Source organism: Hibiscus syriacus, unplaced genomic scaffold (assembly GCF_006381635.1).
Source record: "Hibiscus syriacus cultivar Baekdansim isolate YM2019G1 unplaced genomic scaffold, ASM638163v2 tig00110299_pilon, whole genome shotgun sequence".
In the NCBI taxonomy this organism is placed as follows: domain Eukaryota; kingdom Viridiplantae; phylum Streptophyta; class Magnoliopsida; order Malvales; family Malvaceae; genus Hibiscus; species Hibiscus syriacus.
The window spans coordinates 1434738-1462269 of NW_024062668.1; the positions used below are offsets into that span (position 1 = coordinate 1434738).

Consider the following 27532-nt stretch of genomic DNA (forward strand, 5'->3'; position numbering starts at 1 on the left):
ATGATTTTTTTAATTTTTAATGTTGAAAAGAATGCTCCTAATATAATTGGACATTCAATTTCAATATTAGTAAATAAATGAATATTTTTCAAGTGGTCACCTTAAAATAAATTAGGTCTCATTAATTTTCGAATAAATATCAATCCACTCTTCTTTAATAATCTGATTAATTATTTAATCTTTAATTCTTATGTTTATTCTTTTTTATTTTTGTTTCTTATAAATGACATCATTTTAACCAAGATATAAAGAATGATTCCCTTAACATAACTAGGGAGTTATTTTCTTCATTAATAAAAATGGACAAGTGTTGTTATCTTTTCTCAAATTTTTTACAATATAGAAAATGTTGATATTATTTCGGTGAAAATATAATAAATAATTCTCTTAAAACAACTAGGGAGTTATTTTCTTCGTTAATACAGTAATAAATATTTCTTAGGATTTTCAAATTTCCTTAAAAATCAAATGATGCTCTAACTTTCCGGTTAAATCATAAGAAATAATTCTCTTAACATAACTAGAGAGTTACTTTCTTCTATAATCGAAAATGAATAATGAATATTAAATTTTTCTTAAAATCCCCTTAAAATATATTTTAGAATAAAAATTATGAATTCTTAAATTTCTAATAAAAGGGACAAATTAAAATTGATGGTACTGATTTCAGGCGCTACAGGGTGCTAGTCATTCCTTGAGCATAATTGACTCTCAAACCCAAAATCTCTTAACATAGACCAACTGCGTCTTTTTATAATTTTTATTAAATTATTTTCAAAAGATGTTTTCTTAGATATTCGACCTACCTAATCCCAAAGGTAGATAACAACTCCATCCTTTTCTGAATATTTCTTCGTTAAAAAATCCATTCTTGAATTATTCATCGGGCGCTCGAAAGGTCGTCATGACATTGATATTATGATAATTATATTGGGATGAGTAGGATCATATACATCTTAAGTTCGACATTAAACTCTTTAAAAAAACTCAATCGATTCAACTTGAATTTGAATTTTAAAATAATAAAAAACCTAACCACTTTTTTCCAATCCTGAGTATAAATGAAAAATAAGTTTTATTTAACTACTAAATTGTTGAGGCCTTGGCATGCCTTCAACTACGCCGCAAGTCATTATGTCGTCGGGCAAGTTATACTTGTCTCTCATGGAACGGTTAGGGGAAAGAAGACTAATGTAAGGTTATTGTCCAAGGTAATGTCTGTCCCATATTTCGGACCTGATGTTCCACATTCCACAATTGTCGAGAGAGATAAAGACAACAACCCATGAATGTGAGAATACCTGAATGGTGTGCCTGCTCACCGCGTCTAGAAGATTTTTGTTCATCATCTTTTCTAGACTCCATTTCCCTATGTCTACACTGCATACAATGATTATAAAAGGAAATCATTATTCATATCAAATGATTATGTTAAAAGGTACAATCTTAGATAAATTAATTGTTCCGACACTTACGCCACAGCGAAGAATGCATAGCCATCAATGTGCCAAGATTGAATGGCCGTTTCAGGATTCTCGAATATAATTTACACAAAGGATTTATGTAACACCCTCAACTCATACCCAACCCGGATACGAGTCCAGGATGTCACATTGACTAAACAAAACAATACTCTTAAAAAAACCGATAAAACATTTGAACGTATATTATTAAAATACAATAATATACATATGTTAATATAAGTTTATCAAAATACTCATAGCATACACAACTTAACATTCTATTACATCCCAACATTGATTTACATAACAAAATGACATACTATTAAGTTGCTTCTGATCTGATAGTTGCAGGAGTAATGTTGTCCAGCTGCTTAACCTTGATCGTCTACTTTCTCGGATCCTACGTGTGAAACACTCACACGCTAAGTCATCGACTTAGTGAGGCAATATAATAATAATGATAACAAAGAAATGTAATGGAAATGCCATAATTAAATGGAATGAGACAAAATCAATTGCTTAACCATGCAGTTTATATCACCATATTCTTTACCTGTAAGCATAATATATTAACATTCATGAATTCATATTAATAAGATTATTGGCCCATGATACCATACTGAGAACCTAAGGTATGTGAGTACTGTGAGGTTGTGCACTATGCTGTCACCACAGCTGGTATAAATGCACCGAAGTGCCACGTAGAATTGCACCGAAGTGCCGCGTAGAATTACACCATAGTGCCATATATGCTTGTCCCTAAGGACCACGTAGAAAATTTCCTTAAGAATCATATACATATGCCATTGATCAAGTATGTGTCTTAAAATACCTCACACGTGTTCCAAAGAATACATATATGTCCCGAAGGACCGCGTAGACCCTCTACTATTGGCATGCCAACTATACCTATAGTTCTCATCTACATAACATGGGCTTTCACCATTCCCATAATTTATATTGTATAGACATATAATTTCCATACCTTTATCACATAAATATATCATGTTCCATCATTGTATCACATAGCTTATATAACATTTCCTGCATATTCATGTCACTTAATGCATATAATATGAATTCATGTCATGTATCATAATATGAAATGCGATCATGTATCAAAATATTGAATCTAGACTTATCACAAGTCTAGAACTTAATAAAATACTATATTCATGCTATACATATGCCTCATCTATATTTCCTTACTTTCTCCTCGATCGATCTTACGAGGCAATTGTTCTGGAACTTGTTTAGGCTCAGTATGTGTAGAGTAATTCATTGATGCTAATCAGTATACTAATTAATGTATTCTAAACTATCATTTCTTGGGCTAAAAGAAAAGCCATTTCATCTTTTAATGAAGGTATGCATCGATGCACCACACCATGCATCGATGCATAAATCCTATTTGATGTTTATATTTAAGGAGGTGCATCGATGCACTCCTTATGCATCGATGCACTGATAGAATTCGATGTTTGTATTTTAAAAGAGTGCATCGATGCACTTCATGTGCATCGATACACCTTGAACAATTTCTGGGATTAATCCTTGATGTATCGGTGCACATTCAGATGCACATAGCCCAGAAATGTCATTTTAAGCACGAAAATCTCTTTATAATCTTCTCTACACTTTATATTTCACCTCCTTTTATATTCCTAACTTGCATACACTTAAACTAATTATTATCCATTCGATACCTTTAAAACATAGAAATCCAGTTCTCCATATAAAATTTAAGAATTTCACTCAATTTACAACATATTCTAAATCGAATTATGACACTTCATATCCTTTAATTAGCTTGATGACAAGTCAAATCCCACTTCTAATTCTTATTATGAACTCTAATCAAGATTTTACTTTTTTACTTCCTTTCTTTAATCCTTCCTAACCCCATCATCTTATGGTTTTAAGATAACCTAAGCTTTCCTTAAGCTTAGTTATCACCTAATGATCAATAAGCAACCTTAAATTCATCTAGAATTTGATTAACAAGAAAACTCACCTTTAACTTTGTCTTCACGGTGAAGAAGAAGAAAGAAGAAGAAGAGAAATCTGGAAACTTTAGCCTTCTCTACTAACTTCCACGTGGTTTATTAAATAACCTTAAGTAATATTTAATTATTTCTCTTGCTAAAAGACTCATTTGCCCTCTTACTTTCCCTTCTTTTCTTATCCATCCTACATGAAACATTCCTATTAAATCTTTCAACTATTCAATTTATCTACTTTGGTCACTAAATTTTAAAATTCCACAATTTGATCACTAACCCGATATGGAGGATGTTACAAATCTCCATCCCTTAAGAAAATTCATCCTCGAATTTTTATTGCACGAACAGATGAGGATATTGAAATCGCATATCTTCTTCACGTTCCCATGTGGCTTCCTCTACTTTGTATTCCTCTAAAGAACTTTGACCAATGGAACTGATTTATTTCTCAATTGCTTAACTTCGTGAGCCAAAATTTGTATTGGTTCCTCTTCATAGGTCAAATCAGGTTGAACTTCTACTTGTTCTGGTGCAACAACATGAGAAGGATCAGACCTGTATCTTCGTAACATGGATACATGGAAAACATTATGGATTTTCTCCATTTTTGGTGGCAAAGATAACTGATATGCTACTGGTCCTATTCTTTTAACAACTTCATATGGTCCGATGAATCTAGGACTTAGATTTCCTTTCCAACCAAATCGTAATACTTTTTTCCATGGAGATACCTTCAGAAATACTTTATCCCTAACTTTAAATTCAATCTCCTTTCTTGTAAGGTCCGAATAGGACTTTTACCGATCAAATGCCACTTTTAGGTTATGTTGGATTTCCCGAACGTTCTCTTCCATATCTTGAATCAAATCTGGACCAAGTACACTTCGATCTTTGAGCTCATACCAGTTTAATGGCGTACGACACTTCCTCCCATATAACGCCTCATAGGGTGCATACTGGACTAATAATATTGTTGTAAGCGAACTCTGCCAGTGGTAAGTATTTCTCCCACAACCCTTTAAACTCAATGACACATGCTCGCAACATATCTTCTAATATTTGAATTGTCCTTTCTGATTGTCCGTCTGTTTGAGGGTAAAAAGCTGTGCAAAAATTTAAACGAGTCACCAACGCTCCATGTAAGGATTTCCAGAATCTCGAGGTAAATCGAGGATCTCGATCAGAAACTACAGAAATAGGTACTCCATGCAATCTAATAATTTCTCTAATATACAGCTTCGAATACTTTTCCATAGAGAAATCTGTTCTGACAGGAAGAAAATGTGCTGACTTGGTCAATCGGTCAACAATTACCCAAATTGAATCTTTTTTGTTTGGAGTCAGGGGTAACCCCGAAACAAAATCCATTGTGACATTTTCCCACTTCCATTGTGGAATGGAAAGTGATTGCAATAATCCCGATGGAACTTGATGTTCGGCTTTGACTTGTTGACATGTTAAGCACTTGGACACAAATTCAGTAATGCTTCATTTCATCCCTGGCCACCAATACCGATCTTTTAAATCCATATACATCTTAGTTCCACCCGGGTGCATCGTCAATTGACTGCAATGACCCTCTTTCAATAAATCTTTCTTCAACTCTTCATAATTTGGTATCACAATTCTTCCTTTATAATACAAATTTCTATCCGACTTAACCTCAAAGTCTTTAATCTCTTTGCTCTTTACTTGATCAATTCTTTTCAAACACCTTTCATCTTTACTTTGCAATTCTCTTATTCGTTCCAACCATGTTGGTTTAAGTTTTAACTCTGCACATAGGCCACCGTCTCCAGTTAAAGATAACCTTGCATCCATAGCTCGTAAAGCTGCAAACGTCTTTCTACTTAAAGCATCTGCTACCATGTTAGCCTTTCCGGGATGATAGTTAATTATTATATCATAATCTCTCAAAAACTCAACACATCTCCTTTGTCTCAAATTAATCTCTTTTTGAGTCATCATGTATTTCAAGTTCTTATGATCCGTATACAAATAACTTCGTTCTCCATACAGATAATGACGCCAAATCTTGAGAGTGAACACCACTGCAGCCATTTCTAAATCATGAGTGGGGTAATTCTTTTCATGTGGTTTCAACTGCCTCGATGCATACGCTACCACATTCTTCTTGCATTAATACACACCCCAACCCATTATGGGACGCATCACTGTATACGACAAAATTCTTGCCAAATTCCGGTTGAACCAATACATGAGTTTCTGTCATAATTCTCTTTAAAGCTTCAAAACTTTCTTGACATTCAGAAGTCCAAACAAACGGTACATTCTTTCTCATCAGCTTCGTTAAAGGTAGCACTATCATAAAAAAATTCTTAAAAATCTTCGATAATAACCGGCAAGTCCCAGGAAACTCTAAACTTCAGATACATTCTTGGGAACTTCCCAGTCCATTATAGCTTTAACCTTTTGAGGGTCCACTCTAATCTCATCTGCCGAGATCACATACCCCAAGAAAATTACTTCATTTAGCCAAAATTCACATTTGGACAATTTCGCATAAAGCTTCTTATCCTTGAGAATTTGCAAAACTATCCTCAGATGTGTGATGTGCTCTTCTATGGATTTCGAGTACACCAGTATGTCATCAATAAAGATAACAACAAACTGGTCCAAATAGGGTTGAAAAATCCTGTTCATGAGATCCATGAAAGCAGAAGGTGCATTCGTTACTTCGAATGACATTACAATGAATTCATAATGACCATATCTCGTTCTGAAAGCCGTCTTTGGAATATCGTTCTCCTGAATCTTCAATTGGTGATAACCCAAATGTAGATCGATCTTCGAAAATACCAAAGATCCTTTTAGCTGATCAAACAAGTCATCAATGCGCGGAAGGGGATACTTATTCTTGATGGCCACCTTATTAAGTTGTCGATAATCAATACAAAGACGCATTGATCAATCCTTGTTCTTAACAAATAACACCGGAACTCCCCAAGGCGACATACTTGGTCGAATAAATCCCTTTTCTAACAACTCTTGCAATTGATTCTTTAACTCTTGTAATCTTTCAGAGCCATCCGATAAGGTGCCATTGCAATCGGAGCTGTTCCCAGCATTACTTCAATTTGAAATACTACCTTTCTATCTGGAGGTAATCCTGACAACTCAGTAGGGAAAACATCAGGGAATTTCTGAACTATTGGAATCTCATCCAATCCTTTTTCTTTAGCTCTTGTATCTATCACATTTGCAAGAAAACCCTGATATCCTTGTAACAATAGATTCTTAGCAGACATTACTGATATTACATTTGCTAAAGGATTAAACCTTTCACTACTCACACTTATTTCTGTTCCTCTTGGACTTTTTAGGGTTACCATTTTTGATCTGCAATTAATAACTCCATAGTAACAGAACAACCAATCCATTCCCAGAATCACTTCAAACTCATCAAAGGGTAATTCCATCAGATTAACAGGGAATTCAATTCCCTAAATCTTTATGGGACAGTCCTTACAGACTTTGTTCACCCAAGCACTATGGCCTAAAGGATTAGTTACTATAATCTCATTACTCGTAGCTTCTAAGGGAATCCTCAATTCCTTTACTAACTTACTCGTAATGTAAGAATAATTAGATCCTGGATCAATTAGTACCAATACCAATTTATCATACAGTTGAAAAGTACCTGTTATAATATCAGAGTTATCAAGATCTTCACTTGTCTTTAAATTGTACACCCGTGCGGTTGACCGAACTTCAGGTTGAGCAGAGGATTTAGACTGGTTCCTTCCTCTATCTCTTCCTCATCCTCTCTGTGAGATAGAACCAACTCTTTCTGATGGTGCAGGCTCACCAATCATCAATGGACAATCCCGGATAAAATGTCCGACATCTACCCATCGAAAACAAGTCCAATAGCCATCCGACAGGCCCCAAAATGGTTTTTCCCACAATACTGACACTGTCTTGCTTGTACCTGATTAATCTCCCAGTACCAGATCCCACTGACTGTGTCTATCTAGGTCTTGCCTGACTTGCTCCCCTAGCAGATGATGCAACTAATTTTGATCTAGCTTATGATCGAAACCCTGAGTCTCTTCCTCTTTTTGAATGGTACTGAGCTAGAAGAAGCACTCGTCCTCTTTGATGTCTGAACTCTTGAGTCCCCAAATCTCTCATTCTGAGCTCTTTCAAGAGCCATTACACGATTGATCACCTCTTGGAACGAGGACAAATTTAACACTATCAGCATCTCTTTCAATCTAGGGCGTAAGCCCTCAATAAACCATTCGCAAGCCTCTTTTTCAGTAGGCACAAGCTTAGATGTAAACCTACTCAGCTTGTTGAACTCACATTCATACTCATATACAGAGCGGTTCATCTGTTTCAAGTTCATAAACTCCTGCTTCATCTGCCGAATAAATTGATCTCCAATGTACTTGTTTTTAAATTCATCTAAGAACAAAGACCAAGTCAGTTGGTTACTTGACATCCTCATGGTGACGTTCATCCACCATATCCTTGCCTGACCCCTCAGTAAAGAGACATCTCCATCTAGCTTCTCCACTTCAAAGTAGTGGAGACCATCCAACATGATTTTCAAATCATTAGCCAAAGATCCGCCGCAACCGGACCTTCATCAGCTTCTCCCTTAAATTCGGGAGCTCCTAAACCTCTCAACTCTTTTGCTACATTCATTCCTTGAGTTGGTGGGGCAGGAGGTTGAAGACGCGTCAGAATAGCATCCAACGTCCTGAAGAAAGTGTCTTGATCTTGTACAGGCACTCCTTGAGATGCCTGTTGTTCACCTTACCTGGCCAGGGTAGGTGAATTACTACTTTCAGCGGCCTATCTTGTTGGTATGTATTCCATTTAAAGACTCTATAAACTCTGGTTTATGCCTAGAATCGGCTAAACCGTAGCTCTGAAACCATTAAATGTAACACCCTCAACTCATACCCAACTCGGATACAAGTCCAGGATGTCACATTGACTAAACAAAACAATACTCTTAAAAAAACCGATAAAACATTTGAACTTATATTATTAAAATACAATAATATACATATGTTAATACAAGTTTATCAAAATACTCAGAGCATACACAACTTAACATTCTATTACATCCCAACATTGATTTACATAACAAAATGACATACTATTAAGTTGCTTCTGATATAATAGTTGTAGGAGTAATGTTGTCCAGCTGCTTAACCTTGATCGTCTACTTTATCGGATCCTACGTGTGAAACACTCACACGCTAAGTAATCGACTTAGTGAGGCAATATAATAATAATGATAAAAAAGAAATATAATGGAAATGCCATAATTAAATGGAATGAGACGAAATCAATTGCTTAACCATGCAGTTTATATCACCATGTTCTTTACCTGTAAGCATAATATATTAACATTCATGAATTCATATTAATAAGATTATTGGCCCATGATACCATACTGAGAACCTAAGGTATGTGAGTACTGCGAGGTTATGAAGAATGCTGTCACCACACTCGTATAAATGCACGGAAGTGCCACGTAGAATTACACCAAAGTGCCGCGTAGAATTGCACCGTAGTGCCATTTATACTTGTCCCTAAGGACCACGTAGAAAGTTTCTTAAGAATCATATACATATGCCAAGGATCAAGTATGTGTCTTAAAATACCTCACACATGTTCCAAAGAATACATATATGTCCCGAAGGACCGCGTAGACCCTCTACTCTTGGCATGCCAACTATACCTATAGTTATCATCTACATAACATGGGCTTTCACCATTTCCATAATTTATATTGTATAGACATATAATTTCCATATCTTTATCACATAAACATATCATGTTCTATCATTATATCACATAGCTTATATAACATTTCCTGCATATTCATGTCACTTAATGCATATAATATGAATTCATGTCATGTATCATAATATGAAATGCGATCATGTATCAAAATATTGAATCAAGACTTATCACAAGTCTAGAATTGAATAGAATACTATATTCATGCTATGCATATGAACTTACCTATATTTCCTTTCTTTTTCCTCGATCGATCTTACGAGGCAATTGTTCTGGAACTTGTTTAGGCTCGGTATCTACAGAGTAATTCATTGATGTTAATCAATATACTAATTAATGTATTCTAAACTATCATTTCTTGAGCTAAAAGAAAAGCCATTTTCAACTTTAAATGAAGGTATGCATCGATGCACCACACCATGCATCGTTGCATAAATCCTATTCGATGTTTATATTTAAGGAGGTGCATCGATGCAATCCTTATGCATTGATGCACTAATGGAATTCGATGTTTGTATTTTAAAAGAGTGCATCGATGCACTTCATGTGCATCGATACACCTTGAACAATTTCTGGGATTTATCTTTGATGCATCGGTGCACATTGAATGTGCATCGATGCACATAGCCTAGAAATGTCATTTTAAGCATGAAAATATCTTTATAATCTTCTCTACACTTTATATTTCACCTCCTTTTATATCCCTAACTTGCATACACTTACTTAAACTAATTATAATCCATTCGATACCTTTAAAACATAGAAATTCAATTCTCCATATAAAATTTAAGAATTTCACTCAATTTTCAACATGTTCTAAATCGAATTCTGACACTTCATATCCTTTAATTAGCTTGATGACAAGTCAAATCCCACTTCTAATTCTTATTATGAACTCTAATACAAGATTTTACTTTTCTACTTCCTTTCTTTAATCCTTCATAACCCCATCATCTTATGGTTTTAAGATAACCTAAGCTTTCCTTAAGCTTAGTTATCATCTAATGATCAATAAGCAACCTTAAATTCATCCAGAATTTGATTAACAAGAAAACTCACCTTTAGCTTTGTCTTCATGGTGAAGAAGAAGAAAAAAGAAGAACTGAAATCTAGAAACTTTTGCTTTCTCTACTAACTTCCACGTGGTTTATTAAATAACCTTAAGTAATATTTAATTATTTCTCTTACTAAAAGACTCATTTTCCCTCTTACTTTCTATTCTTTGCTTATCCATCCTACATGAAACATTCCCATTAAATCTTTCAACTATTCAATTTATCTACTTTGGTCACAAAATTTTAAAATTCCACAATTTGATCACTAACCCGATATAGAGGATGTTACAATTTATGTGTCATGTTAGGACAATAGGCTCTAGAGCTACTTATGACATCTCAGCTGGTGGATCATCTGGAATATTATTATACTTGAAAACCTTGTCTGCAACTCCGTAGTATTCTCAAGTTTCAAAGGAGTGGTTGGCTCCACAAATGAGCTCCATTAATTATATATCGATGCTTTCCATCTACCATTTATGTGGTGTTAGCCAGCGTGATGGTACCGATAATGTTAATGCCACCATCTTTGTAGCATCCCTGAGGGTTAGGCCTTACAACACTTGCAGTAAGGTTCCATCGGAACATAGGGAATTGATTGAGAGACCAAGCCCAACCAACATGTGGCTTAGGAATGTCAGATGAGGGTCCTCCCTTACCATTTAGGTAGCGGATGATGCCATTGTTGTAGACTCTCGTTTGGTAAAACGGGAAGTGGCAACAACATAGTAATTCCTTGGTTCCTTGTCAGCCGTGACGAGCACAGTGTTGCACTGTCCCATATGCACATCAAGCGACTCATAGTCATTCCAAACTGTGTGAGAACCTTCCATCTCAACTAGTTTCATGGTGTGGCCTTGGAACCTGAAGTTGAGAGAAGTCTTTAATCCAATATTGCAAATCCCATATCTGTAGGTTTTTCCAGCTTCCATGGCGAAGAGAGGTTCGTTTTTACCATCACATTTGGCCACTTTCCCATTAATGTGACACCGTCAGCTCTGTCGAGGTTGCGACCACAGTCAAGTATTTTCTCGAGATTTGTGTGTCCTTTGTTAAAACAATCTCCAATCATTAAGGTATAGTCATCGGTTGGTGGGTGTTAGAATTCAAATATAATTTTACTACTTATGCTGGCAAGGCATGGATAATTCTAGAAGATTCCTGATTAATGAAGCATGATCTTGAATTACTTAGGAACTAAGCTTGGATATAAACATGTCCACGTGAAGGATTGAAAAGGCAGCAACTATAATACTTAATTATGAAGGAATTATAAGTTGGCAAGTCTTACGCGGTTTTAATACACTATATATATGTGTGTGCTTGTTAGTTTTTAGAGTAATATAAGTGAGGAAAACAAATATGATTGAAAGCTTAGAAAAGCTAGAGAGAATTTGAGAGAGCTTAGCAAAGCTTAGAATAACGAGGTTGTGTTTGTAAACAAGCCGCAGCTAGTGTTGTAGTGTTGTAATGTTATAATATTGAGGTAACGTTGTTGTAACGTATTTTGCCTCGTATTAATAATAGTGTGAGTTTTATAAATTACTCGAGTGCCCACCTACGCTTCCAACAGGTGGCCTTAGAGCTTGGTTCGAGTTTAATGTGGTGGAGAAGATATCTAGCATGATTCAACCTCAAATCCTGAGATTGAAAAAGAAAAATTATGGCAATTGGAGCATTCAAATGAAGGTGCTACCAGGCTCCCAAAATTGTTGGGATATCATTGAGGATGGTTACACCGAGCCTGAAAATGCAGCAGCAGAAGTAGCCCTGGCCAATGAAGAAAAGAAGGTATTGAAGGAATCCTAGAAAAGAGAAAAAAGCGTTGTTATTTATTTTTCAAGGAGTACACGAATCTACCTTTAAAAAACTTTCTGATGCGAAGACCTCAAAACAAGCGTGGGAGATTTAGCAAAAATCTATCCAAGGTGTCGAAAAAGCAAAGAAGAATACATAGTCGCAGCAGCGTGTACTTGCCAAGAATACAATCTCCCATAGCCGAAGCAAGCATATTGATACAAAGTATCACTTTATACGAGAGCAGGTGAAGAATAAAATTATGGAGATAATTTACTACAGAACTGAAGATCAACTAGCAGACATTTTCACAAAGCCATTGAGAGCAGATATATTCAACCGACTCAAAGAAAAGCTCGGAATGAAAATCAGATTTAGTGTTAGAATTCAAATCTAATTTTACTACTTATGCTGGCAAGGCATGGATAATTCTAGAAGATTCTTGATTAATGAAGCACGATCTTGATTAATGAAGCACGATCTTGAATTACTTAAGAACTAAGCTTGGATATAAACATGTCCACGTGAAGGATTGAAAATGCAGCAGTTATAATACTTAATTATGAAGGAATTATAAGGCAGCAAGTCTTAGGCGGTTTTAATACACTATATATATGTGTGCTTGTTAGTTTTTAGAGTAATATAAGTGAGAAAAACAAATACGATTGAAAACTTAGAAAAGCTAGAGAGAATTTGATAGAGCATAACAAAGCTTAGAATAGCGAGGTTGTGTTTGTAAACATGTCGCAGCTAGTGTTGTAGTGTTGTAATGTTGTAATATTGAGGTAACGTTGTTGTAACATATTTTGCCTCGTATTAATAATAGTGCAAGTTTTATAAATTACTCGAGTGCCCACATACGCTTCCAACAGGTGGCCTCAGAGCTTGGTTCGAGTTTAATGTGGTGGAGAAGATATCCAACATGATTCAACCTGAAATCCCGAGATTGACAAAGACGAATTATGGCAATTGGAGCATTCAAATGAAGGCGTTACCAGGCTCCCAAAATTGTTGGGATATCATCGAGGATGGTTACACCGAGCCTGAAAATGCAACAGCAGAAGTAACCCTAGCCAATGAAGAAAAGAAGGTATTGAAGGAATCCTGGAAAAGAGATAAAAAAGTGTTGTTATTTATTTTTCAAGGAGTAGATGAATCTATCTTTGAAAAAATTTCTGATGCGAAGACCTGAAAACAAGCGTGGGAGATTTAGCAAAAATCTATCCAAGGTGCCAAAAAAGCAAAGAAGAATACATAGTCGCAGCAGTGTGTACTTGCCAAGAATCCAGTCTCCCATAGCCGAAGCAAGCATATTATACAAAGTATCACTTTATACGAGAGCAGGTGAATAATAAAATTGTGGAGCTAATTTACTGCAGAACTGAAGATCAACTAGCAGACATATTCACAAAGCCATTGAGAGAAGATATATTCAACCGACTCAAAGAAAAGCTTGGAATGAAAAATCAGATTTGAGGGGGAGTGTTAGAATTCAAATCTAATTTTACTACTTATGCTGGCAAGGCATGGATAATTCTATAAGATTCTTGATTAATGAAACATGTCCACGTGAAGGATTGAAAAGGCAGTATCTATAATACTTAATTATGAATGAATTATAAGGTGGCAAGTCTTAGGCGATTTTAATACACTATATATATGTGTGCTTGTTAGATTTTAGAGTAATATAAGTGAGAAAAACAAATATGATTGAAAGCTTAGAAAAGCTAGAGATAATTTGAGAGAGCTTAGCAAAGCTTAGAATAGCGAGGTTGTGTTTGTAAACAAGTCGCAACTAGTGTTGTAGTGTTGTAATGTTGTAATATTGACGTAACATTGTTGTAACGTATTTTGCCTCGTATTAATAATAGTGTGAGTTTTATAAATTACTCGAGTGCCCACCTATGCTTCCAACAAGAATCAATTGAAGACAAATGGAGAAAAACTTGAAATGGAAAATCAAGTTTGAGGGGGAGTGTTAGAAATCAAACTTGATTTCTAAAAGTTAACAAAGTAAACAAAAACAACTAAGATATGTATGCTTAATCATTAAGCATATGGGAAATGACTTGCATCATCAAAATGTTGAAGTTATAACAAAGTCAAATATGGCAGCAATAAAGTGATGAGGTGGCAGCTAATTGATGTTATAAAAGCTTGGGAATTGGCAACACAAATTCATTCACGTCAAGCAAGTATTAAGGCTCCAATAATGGAGAGAAATTGAGAAGCATCCAGAGCAAAAGTAGACGGTTTATTAACTATTATAAATATATGAAATGTATGAGATGTAATACAAGAAAAGAGAAAAAAATGAAAGCTTAGAAAAGCCAGAATGAAAGATAGCTTAGCAAAGTTATGAGAGAGGGTAAAACTTAGTAAAACTTGAATAGCGAGGTTGTATTTGTAAACTAGTCGCAACTAGTGTTGTAATATTGAGGTAACGTCGTTGTAATGTATTTTGCCTCGTATCAATAATAGTTTGAGTTATAAATTACCAAGAGCCCATCTACGCTTCCAACAGTGGGTCGTATGGGACGGGAATCATTGGACGGCTGTTAATGTGAAGGCCTCCAAAACCATCAAAGACCTTATGCATAGAAGTGACAGGATACTACATGTAGCTGTCAATTTGATCCTTCACCTGGAAGTGATAAGTGTAACGTCAGGGGGGATGGGACAGTTAGTTCCCGAAATGCCATCCTGCCATGAATTCTTCCTATGTTGTATACCGTCCCTATAACAAATCCCATTGTCAAAAATAATTACCTCAATCATTCATTATAGTAATCAAATGGTAAAAAAGAGAACTACCCTTAATACATGAATCGTAGTTACGTACCCTGTTATAAGGAATGGCTCGTCAAGATTATTAAATATATTGATCACGACGTTGTTGTTGGTAGTAGAGTGTATATTTGGGCCGGTGAATTCATTGTCAATAAGAATAATTTTCACGGGAACTCCCAAGTGAGAAACAGTACCATAGGTAACATGCCATTCGAAAAAATATAAAGATCTCCACCTTCAACGATACGCATCATTTCAACCCAAAGACATAATAACAACGAAATTAGTTTGAACCGAGCCATCTCTTACTAAAATGTATCCTATATCATTTTTTGATGAACAACTCTTTATTCCCTCATAAAGGAAGATATTGCTTGAGTTGGTTTTAGATTGCATCTAAGACTACCCTTTTATACAAGAAATTCACCAATTTTATTACGTTCTCCACCATTTATTGCTTTCTTCCGTATCCGTATATTTTGACCCCAAATTTTGTTTATTACCATGCCCTTTTTAGTACAAACCAATTTGATTTGGAATTTTTCTAGTTGAATCATTCTGTTTTTATTATAACAAGAAATTTGCATATTCCTTGTATGGACTGTGTATTTTATGTGCGGAAAATAGTTATATTTTTATACATTTTTAATATAAATATTGATAACTATGGCAAGAGTTTTATTAGGAAATTATATTAAGGAAACATTAACTTCTTTTATTCAATAATCATGGTTTACTAGAATAGGATGATTGTTACGCGCTCGACAAGCGGCGACGAGTGCTAATACCGACGAGGAACAATAAATGAAATTGTAAAACATTAAAAATATAAGGTACTCATCGTATTATTATATTTTAGTTAAAAATGTAATCGTAATTTTAAATAAATCATAATTTTAAATTAAGGGTAAACTATACCAGTGACCACCCAACTATAGCCCCTTCATTTTAACCACCATTTTTATATTGAAAAAAAATGGTGGAAATGGTACATAACAAAATCACTATTTATGCTAAAATGGTATGAGCATAAACAAACAAAAAAAGAGCGTAATGAACGGATACGGAGAGAAACAATGAATGGTGGAAAATGATAGTGAAAGAGGTAATTTATTGTATAAAAGGGTAGTCATAGGTGCAACCTAAAAACAACCCAAGCAATATCTTCCATTAGTAGGAGATAAAGAGTTGTACGCTAATAAATTGCATAGTAAGAAATGGATCGGATAAAGTTAATATCGATGTTTTTATGTGTTTGTGTTGGGTCGATGTTTATGGTCGAATGTGGAGATCCTTATATTTTTTTCGAATGGCATGTTACGTATGGCACTGTTTCTCCTTTGGGAGTTCCAGTGAAAGGTATTCTTATTAATAATGAATTTCCCGGCCCGAACATAAACTCTACCACAAACAACAATGTCGTGGTCAATGTATTTAATAATCTTGATGAGCCATTCCTCATAACATGGTAAGTAACTATGACTCATGAACAAAGGATAGTTTTCTATTTGATTATTCTAATAAATGATTGAGGTAGTTATTTTTGGAAATGGTATTTGTTGCAGGCACGGTATCCAACAGAGGAAGAATTCATGGCAAGATGGTGTGTTGGGAACTAATTGTCCAATCCCCCCCGGGACAAATTACACGTATCATTTCCAGGTGAAGGATCAGATTGGCAGCTACATGTACTATCCTGTCACTTCTATGCATAAGGCCGTTGGTGGTTTTGGAGGCCTTCGCATTAATAGTCGTGCAATGATTCCCGTCCCATACGACCCTCCAGCTGATGACTATACCTTAATGATTGGAGATTGGTTTAACAAAGGACACACCGAACTCAAGAAAATACTCGACAGCGGCCGCAACCTCGGCAGAGCTGACGGTGTCCACATTAATGGAAAAGTGGCAAAAGGTGATGGTAAAGACGAACCTCTCTTCTCCATGGAAGCTGGCAAAACCTACAGATATAGGATTTGCAATGCTGGATTAAAGACTTCTCTCAACTTCAGGTTCCAAGGCCACACCATGAAACTAGTTGAGATGGAAGGTTCTCACACAGTTCAGAATGACTATGAGTCGCTTGATGTGCATGTCGGACAGTGCTACACTGTGCTCGTCACGGCCGACAAAGAACCAAGGGATTACTATGTTGTTGTCTCTTCTCGTTTTACCAAACGAGAGTCTACAGCAATGGGCATCATCCGCTACATGAATGGTAAAGGAGGACCCTCATCTGACATTCCTAAGCCACCTATTGGTTGGGCTTGGTCTCTCAATCAATTCCGCACCTTTCGTTGGAACCTTACTGCTAGTGCTGCAAGGCCTAACCCTCAGGGATCCTACAAATATGGTGGCATTAACATTACCCGTACCATCACGCTGGCTAACACCGCTGAGAAGGTAGATGGAAAGCTTCGATATGCAATTAATGGAGTCTCCTTTGTGGAGCCAACCACTCCTTTGAAACTTGTGGAATACTACGGAGTTGCTGACAAGGTTTTCAAGTATAATAATATTCCAGATGAGCCACCAGCTGAAATCTCCAAAGTAGCTCTAGAATCTATTGTCCTCAACATGACACACAAAAGCTTTGTAGAAATTATATTCGAGAATCGTGAAACAGCCCTTCAATCTTGGCACGTCGATGGCTATGCATTCTTCGCTGTGGCGTAAGCGTTGGAAATCTAACTAAGACTGTACCTTTTAATATAATCATTTGATATGAATAATGAGTTGTTTTTACAATGATTGTTTGCAGCGTAGAGATAGGGAAATGGAGTCCAGAAAAGAGGATGAACTACAATCTTCTAGACGCGGTGAGCAGGCACACCATTCAGGTATTCCCACATTCATGGGCTGCTATCCTTATATCTCTTGACAACTGCGGGATGTGGAACATCAGGTCCGAGATATGGGACAGGCATTACCTTGGACAACAACTTTATATTAGTCTTCTTTCCCCTAATCGTTCTGTGAGAGACGAGTACAACTTGCCCGACGACGTAATGACTTGCGGTGTAGTGGAAGGTATGCCAAGGCCTCCACCGTTTAGCAGTTAAATTAACCTCATTTATGTGTGCCTAATTTCCGTTTAAATGCATATTAGAAGGAGTGGGAGAGTACGAGGAAGTTTGTAATTCCTAATGATGTCGTCTATATGAACTTTATGATCAAATAATTAAAGTATAACATATATATATATATATATATATATATATATATATATAATATATATGAAATAAAATTTTGAACCGAATAAAAATACATTTGTTTTTCATTATATTATTAATTTTATACAAAATTGAGTATAATTATTATTGATATACAAAATAGAAAGGCTTGGACAACAATATAATCTCATTAACGACAACAAACGGGCTATGATTGGGTTAAAATAAAGTTATCTCGTATGATGGGTGTATTATATGTTACAATTATTTTATTTCGGACAACATCATGTACGAAAATGGGGCAACGACCGGTAGGAGTCGGATAATAGAAGGGTGACCAGAGGTGATTATTTAACAATGATATATAATATTTAGAGATTTAAGGTTTAGGAGTTTAAGGATATAAAAATTTTAAGCAATTTAAAAATTTTAGGTGGTTTTAGAAAATTAATGAGGTTGGTTTAAAAGAAAAGAAATTAAAAATATATTATGTGTCAGATCCTGATTATATAACAATTTTTAATAAAATAAATGTTAAAAATATATTTTAATAGAGAATTTAAATTCCAAAAAAATAAAAAATATTATCTGAATATTTTATTTTCAATTAATTATTAATTTTTTTTATCATAAATTATAAAAGAAATTGATAAATTTCGACATAGGCGGGAGGATAATACATAGTATTGTTTTTAGTAGTATGAGGTCATTAAAGGTAGTATTTATTTATAAGAATTTTTATCTATTGATAACGAATACAAATCCTCGCAACTACTCAAACTTATAATCTTAAAGGAGAACAATACTTTTGTTTAACTACTAAGATCATTTAATGAGTTCAACATTAGTCGGTCTTCTCCATACCATTAAGCTTAAATGATTATATATGATTTAACATAACATGATATTTTTAAACGATTATATATGATTTTAATTAATATAATAATAAAAATAATTTTTAATATTTATATATTATATAATTTGATCTAAGAAATCAACAATATTATATTTTTAAACTCATTGGTTCAAATGTTGACTTAAGATTTGTATCTAAAAAGATATTAAAGAACAAGCAGTAAAAGGGTTCGATTGAAGTATTTATTCGGATTAATTTAAAATTTAGACTTGATGCAATTGTTAGACAATTTTATTTTATTTTTAATTGAAAGAAGCTTTAAAGACTAAGCTACTGGAGTTGATCAATGAGCTTCGCGTTCCACCAGATGAGCAACGCCGCTTGTAGGTGTCTCGAAGTAGGTGGCATCAGACAGACCGAAAGGAGCCATTTTGGAGAGACTATCAGCAACACAATTTTTAGATCGTGGAATCCAGCGAACACGGGTCTCCCATTGGCGATTACGCAGGGAGGCGATAGCTCGGATCAGTGAGAGGGAGCCGACTGCAGCATCAGATGAGTTGATGAGCTTCACGGCTTGAGAGTTATCAGATTGAACTTCAAGGTTGGCAACACCATGATTCCACGCGAGTCTAAGCCCTTCATATAAATCCCATAATTCCGCCTGAAGGACAAAAGAGAGGCCCAGATTTTTGGCATAACCGGTGATCTAATGACCATTAGAGTCGCGTAAAACACCACCAGCAGATCCTAACCCCGTCCAGGGTTGAACACTGCCATCGCAGTTTAAACAGACCCAACCTTTAGGCGGTTTAATCCAAGTACCATTGCTATGTGAGCTGGCAGAAGACACCCCATGCACTTTCTCTGATCTTGATTCAAAGCAGCATGCCCAGCTGTAAGCACGTTGGAAGACAGAGGAAGGAGACTGCACAATTCCATTGAAGGTTTCGTCATTACGATTCTTCCAAACCTGCCGAAGGACTGAAGCAAAGAGAGGAGACGAAGGAATCTCTAAGCCTGGGGAGATAGTTGTGATTGCAAGGTTACCAAGCAGCCAAGTGGAGAGATCAGTGGAGAAGAAGCTGGCATTTTGGGAAGCAGGAACAACGTCGTCCCATCATAGTACTAAATTGCGGCTGCAGCGTAACGCCCGCATCGTATCGTTTTTGAAGGTTACTGTGACGTAATATCGGCGCAACGCGATAAGGTAATCACATCACGATTGTTGCGGTCAAAAACCGTTACGTAATACCGCAACGCGCTATAAATTGCACCGCAACGTCGCAACTAACTTTAAATTATTTGAAATATAAAATTACATAGATGAATTGTTCTAATTTAATTCTTAAAACTGAATTATAAATATATATGATTAATAATATCGTAATAGTTATGCTTAAAATTAGTTACTTAAATTTAAATTAATAAAATTATTCATTAACATTATTTTAAAATTAAATTAATTTAAATTTAAATTGAATTTTTCTCATATCTAAAATTGACGTCATTAATTTTAAATTAAATTTTTATATTAACATTGAGTATTATAATTATATGTTTATTTATTATTATATAAATTTTGTATAAGAGAGCAATTCACTTTATAATACTATAATAGTATATGTATTTTATCTATTTTCTATGAAACTATAAAATTTTATCTAATCTATAATATAATAGTATAAGGAATTATTAAGTGTTAAATACTTGGTAGAAAATGAGTTCCAAGTATAATATGGAATTGTTATGGATGTGTTTATGTTAGTATAATACTAACATAAGTATTGTTATGAATTTGTGATTTTATACAGATTTTGATTTAAGTGTGATTGAAGCAAATCAAGTATAAAAGAGATATTGTGGACAATTAGTGAGGATCATAGTGTGGACTATATAAAGTGTCAGGGTGAGTGCAATACATGCATGAATTATACATGAATGTTGTATACATCATCAGGAAGACTTGCGATAAGTCGACCTTATTTATATCATCATGATATACGTCATTTATCATATATTTGATATATTCTAAATATGTCAAAGGTTGAAAAATATAATGCATTGATTATGGAAATTATGATATTCTACCATGAATGTTTTTTGGGTATGAACTGCCCAATGTTAAATATTGATAATATACTTTGCCATGGATGAATCGAATGAAATAGATTATATGCCCAAGTAAGTCATTGAGGGACAGGGTATAGTTGGCATGCCATAGAGTATAGCAGCTGCAGGTTTATAATAACATTATAGTGCGAAAGGGCACTAAGTGCGGTAAGGTGGATACGACCTAATGTATCATATCCGGATTAGTACTATAGCGTAAGCTTAGTATAGGTGGTGGGCACGACCTTATGTGTCATATCCGGATTAACACTATGGCGTAAGCTTAGTGCAGGTTTAGCACTACGGTGCATGTATTTTACTCGAATACCCAGGGTCCTCAGGGTTTTAAAATGGGCTATTTTCTATGGTTTTATAAATTATTGGTTAATAAATGGTAAGCATAAAATTAAGTTTACTTGCTTAAGAAAATCATGGCAAGTATATTGGTAAGGAATTTTATACTCAATTATATTATTTTTTATCATGGTAAAATATTGGATATGTTGATAATATGATTTTAAGGTATTTGTTTTTTTTATGAAATTCATGCATGAGTTACATTGCACTATTATTGTTATAATTGCCTCACTAAGTATATACTTAGCGTGTGATGATTTTCACGCGTAGGTAAAAAGCCAGTAGTGGAATAAGGAGTACAAAGCGAAATCAATCATCAAGAAGTATATTTCTATATCAGTAAGACATCCTAAGATGTAATATAGACTTAATTAGTGGCGTGTAATTATTATGTTTTATTTGTTTTGTTGAAAAAAATTGGAAACAAAATGGAATTTATATGTTTTACTGGAGCAATGAACAATAACCACGAATTGGCAAAAATTTTCCAGTATGCAAAAGGGGAACCGATTCCCCCATAGAGGAACCGATTCCCCCACTGTTCACGGGTACTGTTCACTATTTAAAAAAAAATTTCGAATTAAATTGGTTACAACAAACATGATTTATATAATATGAAATTTTATTTATAATATCATTTACCATTTTAAGAATATAAATTTTAAATTGCTTTTGAATATCATAATGGTTTTACAAATTTGGATAACATCTATAATCTGTATATGTATAATTATACGGGTTATGGGTGTTACAAGTACCAGCTATTTTAGCTAAAACATTTCGTTCTATAAATTCCTGCAGACATGAAGGAGAGGGACGTTTTATAGGCTGTGCACCTTTCTTGTTGGTAGGGATTCTTAATCATCTTAAGCACAGGAAAGAGCACCTGGCCGAGTATTTCTGGAAGATTTTTCACCCCTGCAATATTTCCTTTCTCAAGAATGGCCCAGAAATTATGATGAAGAAAAATGGAAGAATATCTTCAAAAATCTCAAAGACAATGACATATTATGGCGTGCCTCCTGGAAATTTTCTTCAAATATACTGTATAAATGTGGAGAATATGATTGGGTTCCTTTGCCTGTCATTTGGGGTTTAGTAGGATATGCACTTTTGATGGTTTCCAGACAATATGGACCGAGGCAGTTTATTCCTACAACATCGGGTTTGTCTAAATCATAGTTACATTTAGAAGTGATCAGTACAAGGATAAAGTCAGAAGAATCGCTGATGCTTGGAAAGTGATTCATCGAGTAAATTTATTCACTTTCAGTCAGAAGCTTTCACAAGAATATGAGCAATGGAGAATCAACCGAGTTAACGACAACCTCCCAATGGTTAATCTTAAGAATGTTCTACCTATCCAAGAACATTTAAGATTTATACCATCTCCATTAGAGTTAGCAAGATAGGAATTTGAGATTGAAAGGAAACAATGGAGAAGAACTCTGTAAAAAATGGAAGATAAAGTATACCATAAGGGAATTGAGATAGACATCCATAAAGGAAGAGCATATCAAGTTAGCAAAGTTGAAAAATAGCTCATACTAGATTTTAATGATCTCCAGACATCTTATCAGCAGATGGTAAGGACTCAGATTGTAAAAGGTTCAAGCAAAATTGGTAGGTTTAAAAAGAAAGGCTGAAGAAAGAAAAAAGAGCTTAAACAAAATAAACATCATGCCAAGATACTTTTCAAAGAAAAGGAGACATTAGAGCAATGGTTGCGGGAAAGCAAACTCAACTCCTTATCGTCCCTTATTAAGGAATTTTGCAATGGCGTTATCGTTGGGAACGTGCCCAATGGAAAGTCAAACAAAGAGAATCTTATTGCAAAATATTTGGAGCAAGCTCAGGGAGTGGCACAATACTTGGTTGATTTAGCATATGAGGCTACCACTTTAAGTAAAGGATTAGAGCCAGAAACCGAAGAAGCTCATAAGGTCTTTGAGTTACTTGAGCATATATAGCAATTAGGAGAAATTGCTCAGATGTATCTGTGATGTTGTATTTGTACTATGTTTAAAAGCTTTATAATAAAACTTTGTTTTAGTATAAAAGTTGTTATAAAGGAATCATTCCAATATCAACACCTTGCATCTTGCATATTTTTTCATAAGCATTTTTGTTATATTTTTTGAGCATATTCGTTAATAAAACATCCATTTTTATTAAAAGGGGTTTTTTCTTTTTTGAAGAATACTGGAAACCTCTAAGCATCCATACAATACCAGAGAAAGGGTAATGGATAATAAAATCGCTCAAATTGAAAAGACTCGAGATGCAAGAAAATTTTAAGAAGGCCCAGGAAGAGATGTATGAAAAAATGTTGAAATCACAGAATGACATGATGGAAAGATTTGCAAGTATTCTACAAAGGAGAACAATGAACCAAGTAAATACCCCAGTTGTTAGTACTATCATTGAAGAACCTTTGTACCCTCTAGGCTTTACACCAAAAGTAGATCGTCAAAAAGCTCAAGTAACTGAGGACCCATATACCCCCAGACCTTGCAACATCTCATGTTAGGACCCAGTCAGATGATATTACTCAATCAGGAAGAGTAAAAATAAACTTACCTAGTGCTTCAATAAGCCAACAACAAGTTGAAAATGTTCCGGATTTTGATCAAGAATAAAAGAAAGAATCAAATAAACAATTTGAACAACTAATAGAAGAAGTTAGGGTCATGAAAGAGGGCTCTAGCGTATATGGAATTGAAGCAAAAGAATTGAGTTTGGTGTCTGATTTGGTATTACCACCTAAGTTCAAGATTCTAGATTTTGAAAATTTGATGGCATGAAATGTCCTTCTACCCATATCACAATGTTTTACAGAAAAATGACGAGTTATATAGAGATTGATCAACTGCTAATTCATTGTTTCCAAGAAAGCTTAACAGGCTCGACCATTCGATGGTACAACCAGTTAAGTAGAGCTCATATTAAGTCTTGGAAAGATTTGGATAAATCTTTTTTGGAACAATATAAGCATGTGAAGGATATAAGACCTAATCGAATGGTGCTACAAAACATGGAAAAAAATTCAATGAAAGTTTCAGGCATTATGCCAGAGATGGAGGGACATAGCTGTACAGGTGTATCCACCCATGCAAGAAGAAGAAGAAACAAATGTACTCTTTGTAAACACCTTAAAAGCTCATTTCTTTACTTACCTTATAGGGAATTCTTTTAAAAGCTTCACTGACATAGTCACAGCAGGTGAGATGATTAAAATGGCGGTTAAAAGTGGGAAACTTGAAATTGGTGAATCTAGCAAAAAAATGTTAATGAAAAAGAAGGAAAGTGAGGTAAATGATGTGAGAAAATATGAATCAAACAATATCACAGTATCTCGACCTCAGGTTATTGGATCCTCTACACAAAACTCTGCCAAGCAAGGGGCAAGAGAACCAAGACAAGAAAGAGAAAAGCTCCAGTTTGACCCAATTTCTATGACATACAAAGAGTTATTTCAGATATTATATGACAAACATCTAGTTTCACCTTATCACGTGTCACCTGTACAACCTCCATATCCTAAGTGGTACGATGATAGTTTGCAATGCGAATATCATGTAGGTACTCGTAGATATTCTATTAAAAATTGCATTACATTAAAAAGAATCATCCAAAGGCTTAGAACAAAGAATATCATACATTTTGGTGATAATGAGCAATCGAATGTGGCTCATAACCCATTGCCAAACCTTGTAGGAGCGGGAATCAATACAGTTGTAGAGGAAAAAGGAAAGTAGATTATAAGGCAAGTCAGTGAGGTGAAATCACCTATGTTTTGGGTATGGGTTCAAATGATCAAAGTTTATCTATTGGAGCCTAATTTATTAACAGAACAATCAGACATTGGAAATGTATGTCATTACCATTGCTAAGAAGGACACGTTATACAACAATGTCTAGATTTTAGAGCTTTGGTACAAAGGATGATGGATAACAAGGAAATGGAATTTTTCAAGGAAGTACCAGAAAAAGATGAAATAGATATTTGTGCCTCAAAAGGATCATCTAGAGAGGTCTACAACTCTAATTATCCTCTACTTATTACACCAAGGACCGTCTATCATATAAAATAGCTCCAAAGGTTGTTATCACTTCCCCATCCTCGTTCACGTATAAAGATAAAAGACAGTGTCGTGGAATTATAACTGCAAAATAAAGGAAACAATGGGAGAAAATAAAGAGGTAAATGAGGTTGGACATTTTGCCAGAAGTGGAAGGTGTTATTCTAAGGAGCCTGAAAAGCAAGCTACAGTCAATAAAGGAAAGAATGTTGAATTACAACTGAAAGAATATGAAATTGTCATCAATGAACCAATAACTGAAAATGAAGTTGTAGAACTCTTGAAGTTTCTCAAACACAGTTAATACAATTTGTTAAACAGTTACACAAATTGCCAGCTCGTATATCAGCCTTAGCACTTTTATTAAGCTCAGAAGCATATCAAAATACCTTACTGAAAGTATTAAATCAAACTTTTGTGCCAAAGGAATTGCTTGTAAGCAAATTGAATATGCTGATTGCAAACATACAGGCTGACAATTTCCTTTCTTTTTCTGAAAATGAAATCCCTTCTGAGATGAGTGGTAGCCCTAAAGCCCTGCACATCACGTTTAAGTGCAAAAGACATATTCTATCTCTTGTATTAATTGATAATGGCTCAGTTATGAACGTAATGCCATTATTGACTCTGAAGAAATTACCAGTCGAAGTACACTCATAAGAAATAGTCAGAATATTGTCCGAGCTTTTGATGGAACCAAGAAAGAGGTATTGGGAAAATAGACATTCCTTTAACTATTGGTCCAGCTACATATGAAGTGAAATTCCTTGTAATGGATATTATACCCACTTATAATTGCTTACCATGAAGGCCTTAGATTCACCAAGCAGGGGTAGTTCCATCTACACTACACCAAAAGTTAAAATTTTGTAATAGATGGCAAGCTGATATGTCTTAATGCTGAACAAGACATCATTACTCCAGTCTCTACCAATGCTCTATATGTTGAATTAGAGGAAAAAGCTATTGAGTGCTCTTTTAGATCATTGGAATTTGTTAACGCTATATTTGTGGCCGAAGGCAAAAAGATGCCCAAACCCAAAATTTAAAATTGTACTAAAATAGGGCTCAGAATGACCCTAAGAAAAGGAGAAAAAGTTGGAAAAGGATTAGGAAGTTATTTGCAAGGACCAATTAATCCAATTTTCCTATCTCTAAGAAAGATCGATTTGGTTTGGGATACCAACCGACTGTAAAGGAGAAACAAAGGGGGTATTAGAATGAATCAAGAACTGAGGAAGGCCATATCAGCTGGAGAGGATCTCATATGGGAACCAATGACTTTTCCACCATTAGGTAATACTTTTGTATATGGAGGATACATTTTCCAATAGGATTAGCAAAACAAAGAGTTGATTGTTGAGAATGCTTTGAAAAAAATGAGTATCATATTCATATCAAATGATGAATCTGTAGAAAAGAAAGATATGGGCATTTACCCCACACCATCAAACTTTGAGTTAAATAATTGGATTGTATAAGAATTACATGTAGTTTTCAAATATTTTTCAGAGTAATACACCAGAACTTTCACTGTTGCTTATACCCTGGGGTAATAGTTTGATTTTGTGTAAAGGGTTAAACTATGTGTTTCTCTTTTTCAATAAAATATGCATTAGTTCCAAATGTCAATCATTTTTAAGTACATTTTTATGATTATATGTATATACTCTTGTTCATTTTCTTTTTAGGAACTTAAATATCAATAACATGAATGCTAGTGATACTGACCTGGAAATTGACTTCGAGCAGCCATGTGTCCTGAGGAAGTTGAGAGTTATGATAATAATGAGGAATGTGACTTACCTCCCAAGTTGTTAAAAATGGTAGAAAAGGAGGATAAGAAAATTCTACCTCATTAGAACCTATTGAGATCTTATATTTGGGGTCTTATATGACAAGAAGAAGGTAAAAATTGGCACTACCTTATCTGATAAAGGATGACAGAGTTTGATTGAGTTGTTGCAAGAATAAAATGATTTATTTGCTTGGACATATGATAACATGCAAGGATTAGATACAAAATTGATAGTACATAAGCTACCAATAAAGCTAGAATG

The 27532-nt window shown here is 34.8% G+C and overlaps 2 protein-coding genes and 1 pseudogene across 2 annotated transcripts; 1 reads left to right on the forward strand and 2 right to left on the reverse strand.

The window, feature by feature from the left end:
• Window positions 1-1079: 1079 nt before the first annotated feature.
• LOC120116598 lies at window positions 1080-15194 on the reverse strand (annotated as a pseudogene).
• A 915-nt stretch (window positions 15195-16109) lies between these two features.
• LOC120116599 (L-ascorbate oxidase homolog) lies at window positions 16110-17969 on the forward strand. Its single transcript, XM_039137038.1, has 3 exons — window positions 16110-16360; window positions 16458-17564; window positions 17654-17969. The coding sequence occupies exons 1-3, from the start codon at window positions 16110-16112 to the stop codon at window positions 17952-17954; spliced, it is 1659 nt and encodes a 552-aa protein (XP_038992969.1). The 3' UTR covers window positions 17955-17969.
• Window positions 17970-19264: 1295 nt separating this feature from the next.
• Window positions 19265-24601, reverse strand: LOC120116600. The gene is made up of 3 exons (XM_039137039.1): window positions 24567-24601; window positions 19718-20006; window positions 19265-19585 (listed from the first exon to the last, which is right to left on the reverse strand). Exons 1-3 carry the CDS (start codon window positions 24599-24601, stop codon window positions 19265-19267), a joined length of 645 nt encoding a protein of 214 aa, XP_038992970.1.
• Window positions 24602-27532: the final 2931 nt, after the last annotated feature.

Bases quoted from the DNA above. Each gene is read 5' to 3' on its own strand.
- LOC120116600 (XM_039137039.1), bottom strand. From the start codon at position 24,601: ATGTCAGTGAAGCTTTTAAAAGAATTCCCTATAAG. The intron at 20,007-24,566 runs GTAAGTAAAGAA...CCAAAATGCCAG, and splicing joins TTAAAAGAATTCCCTATAAG to CTTCTTCTCCACTGATCTCT. The intron at 19,586-19,717 runs GTCTGTTTAAAC...TTTGTCCTTCAG, and splicing joins TTAAACCGCCTAAAGGTTGG to GCGGAATTATGGGATTTATA.
- LOC120116599 (XM_039137038.1), top strand. From the start codon at position 16,110: ATGGATCGGATAAAGTTAATATCGATGTTTTTATGTGTTTGTGTTGGG. The intron at 16,361-16,457 runs GTAAGTAACTAT...TATTTGTTGCAG, and splicing joins GAGCCATTCCTCATAACATG to GCACGGTATCCAACAGAGGA. The intron at 17,565-17,653 runs GTAAGCGTTGGA...GATTGTTTGCAG, and splicing joins TATGCATTCTTCGCTGTGGC to CGTAGAGATAGGGAAATGGA.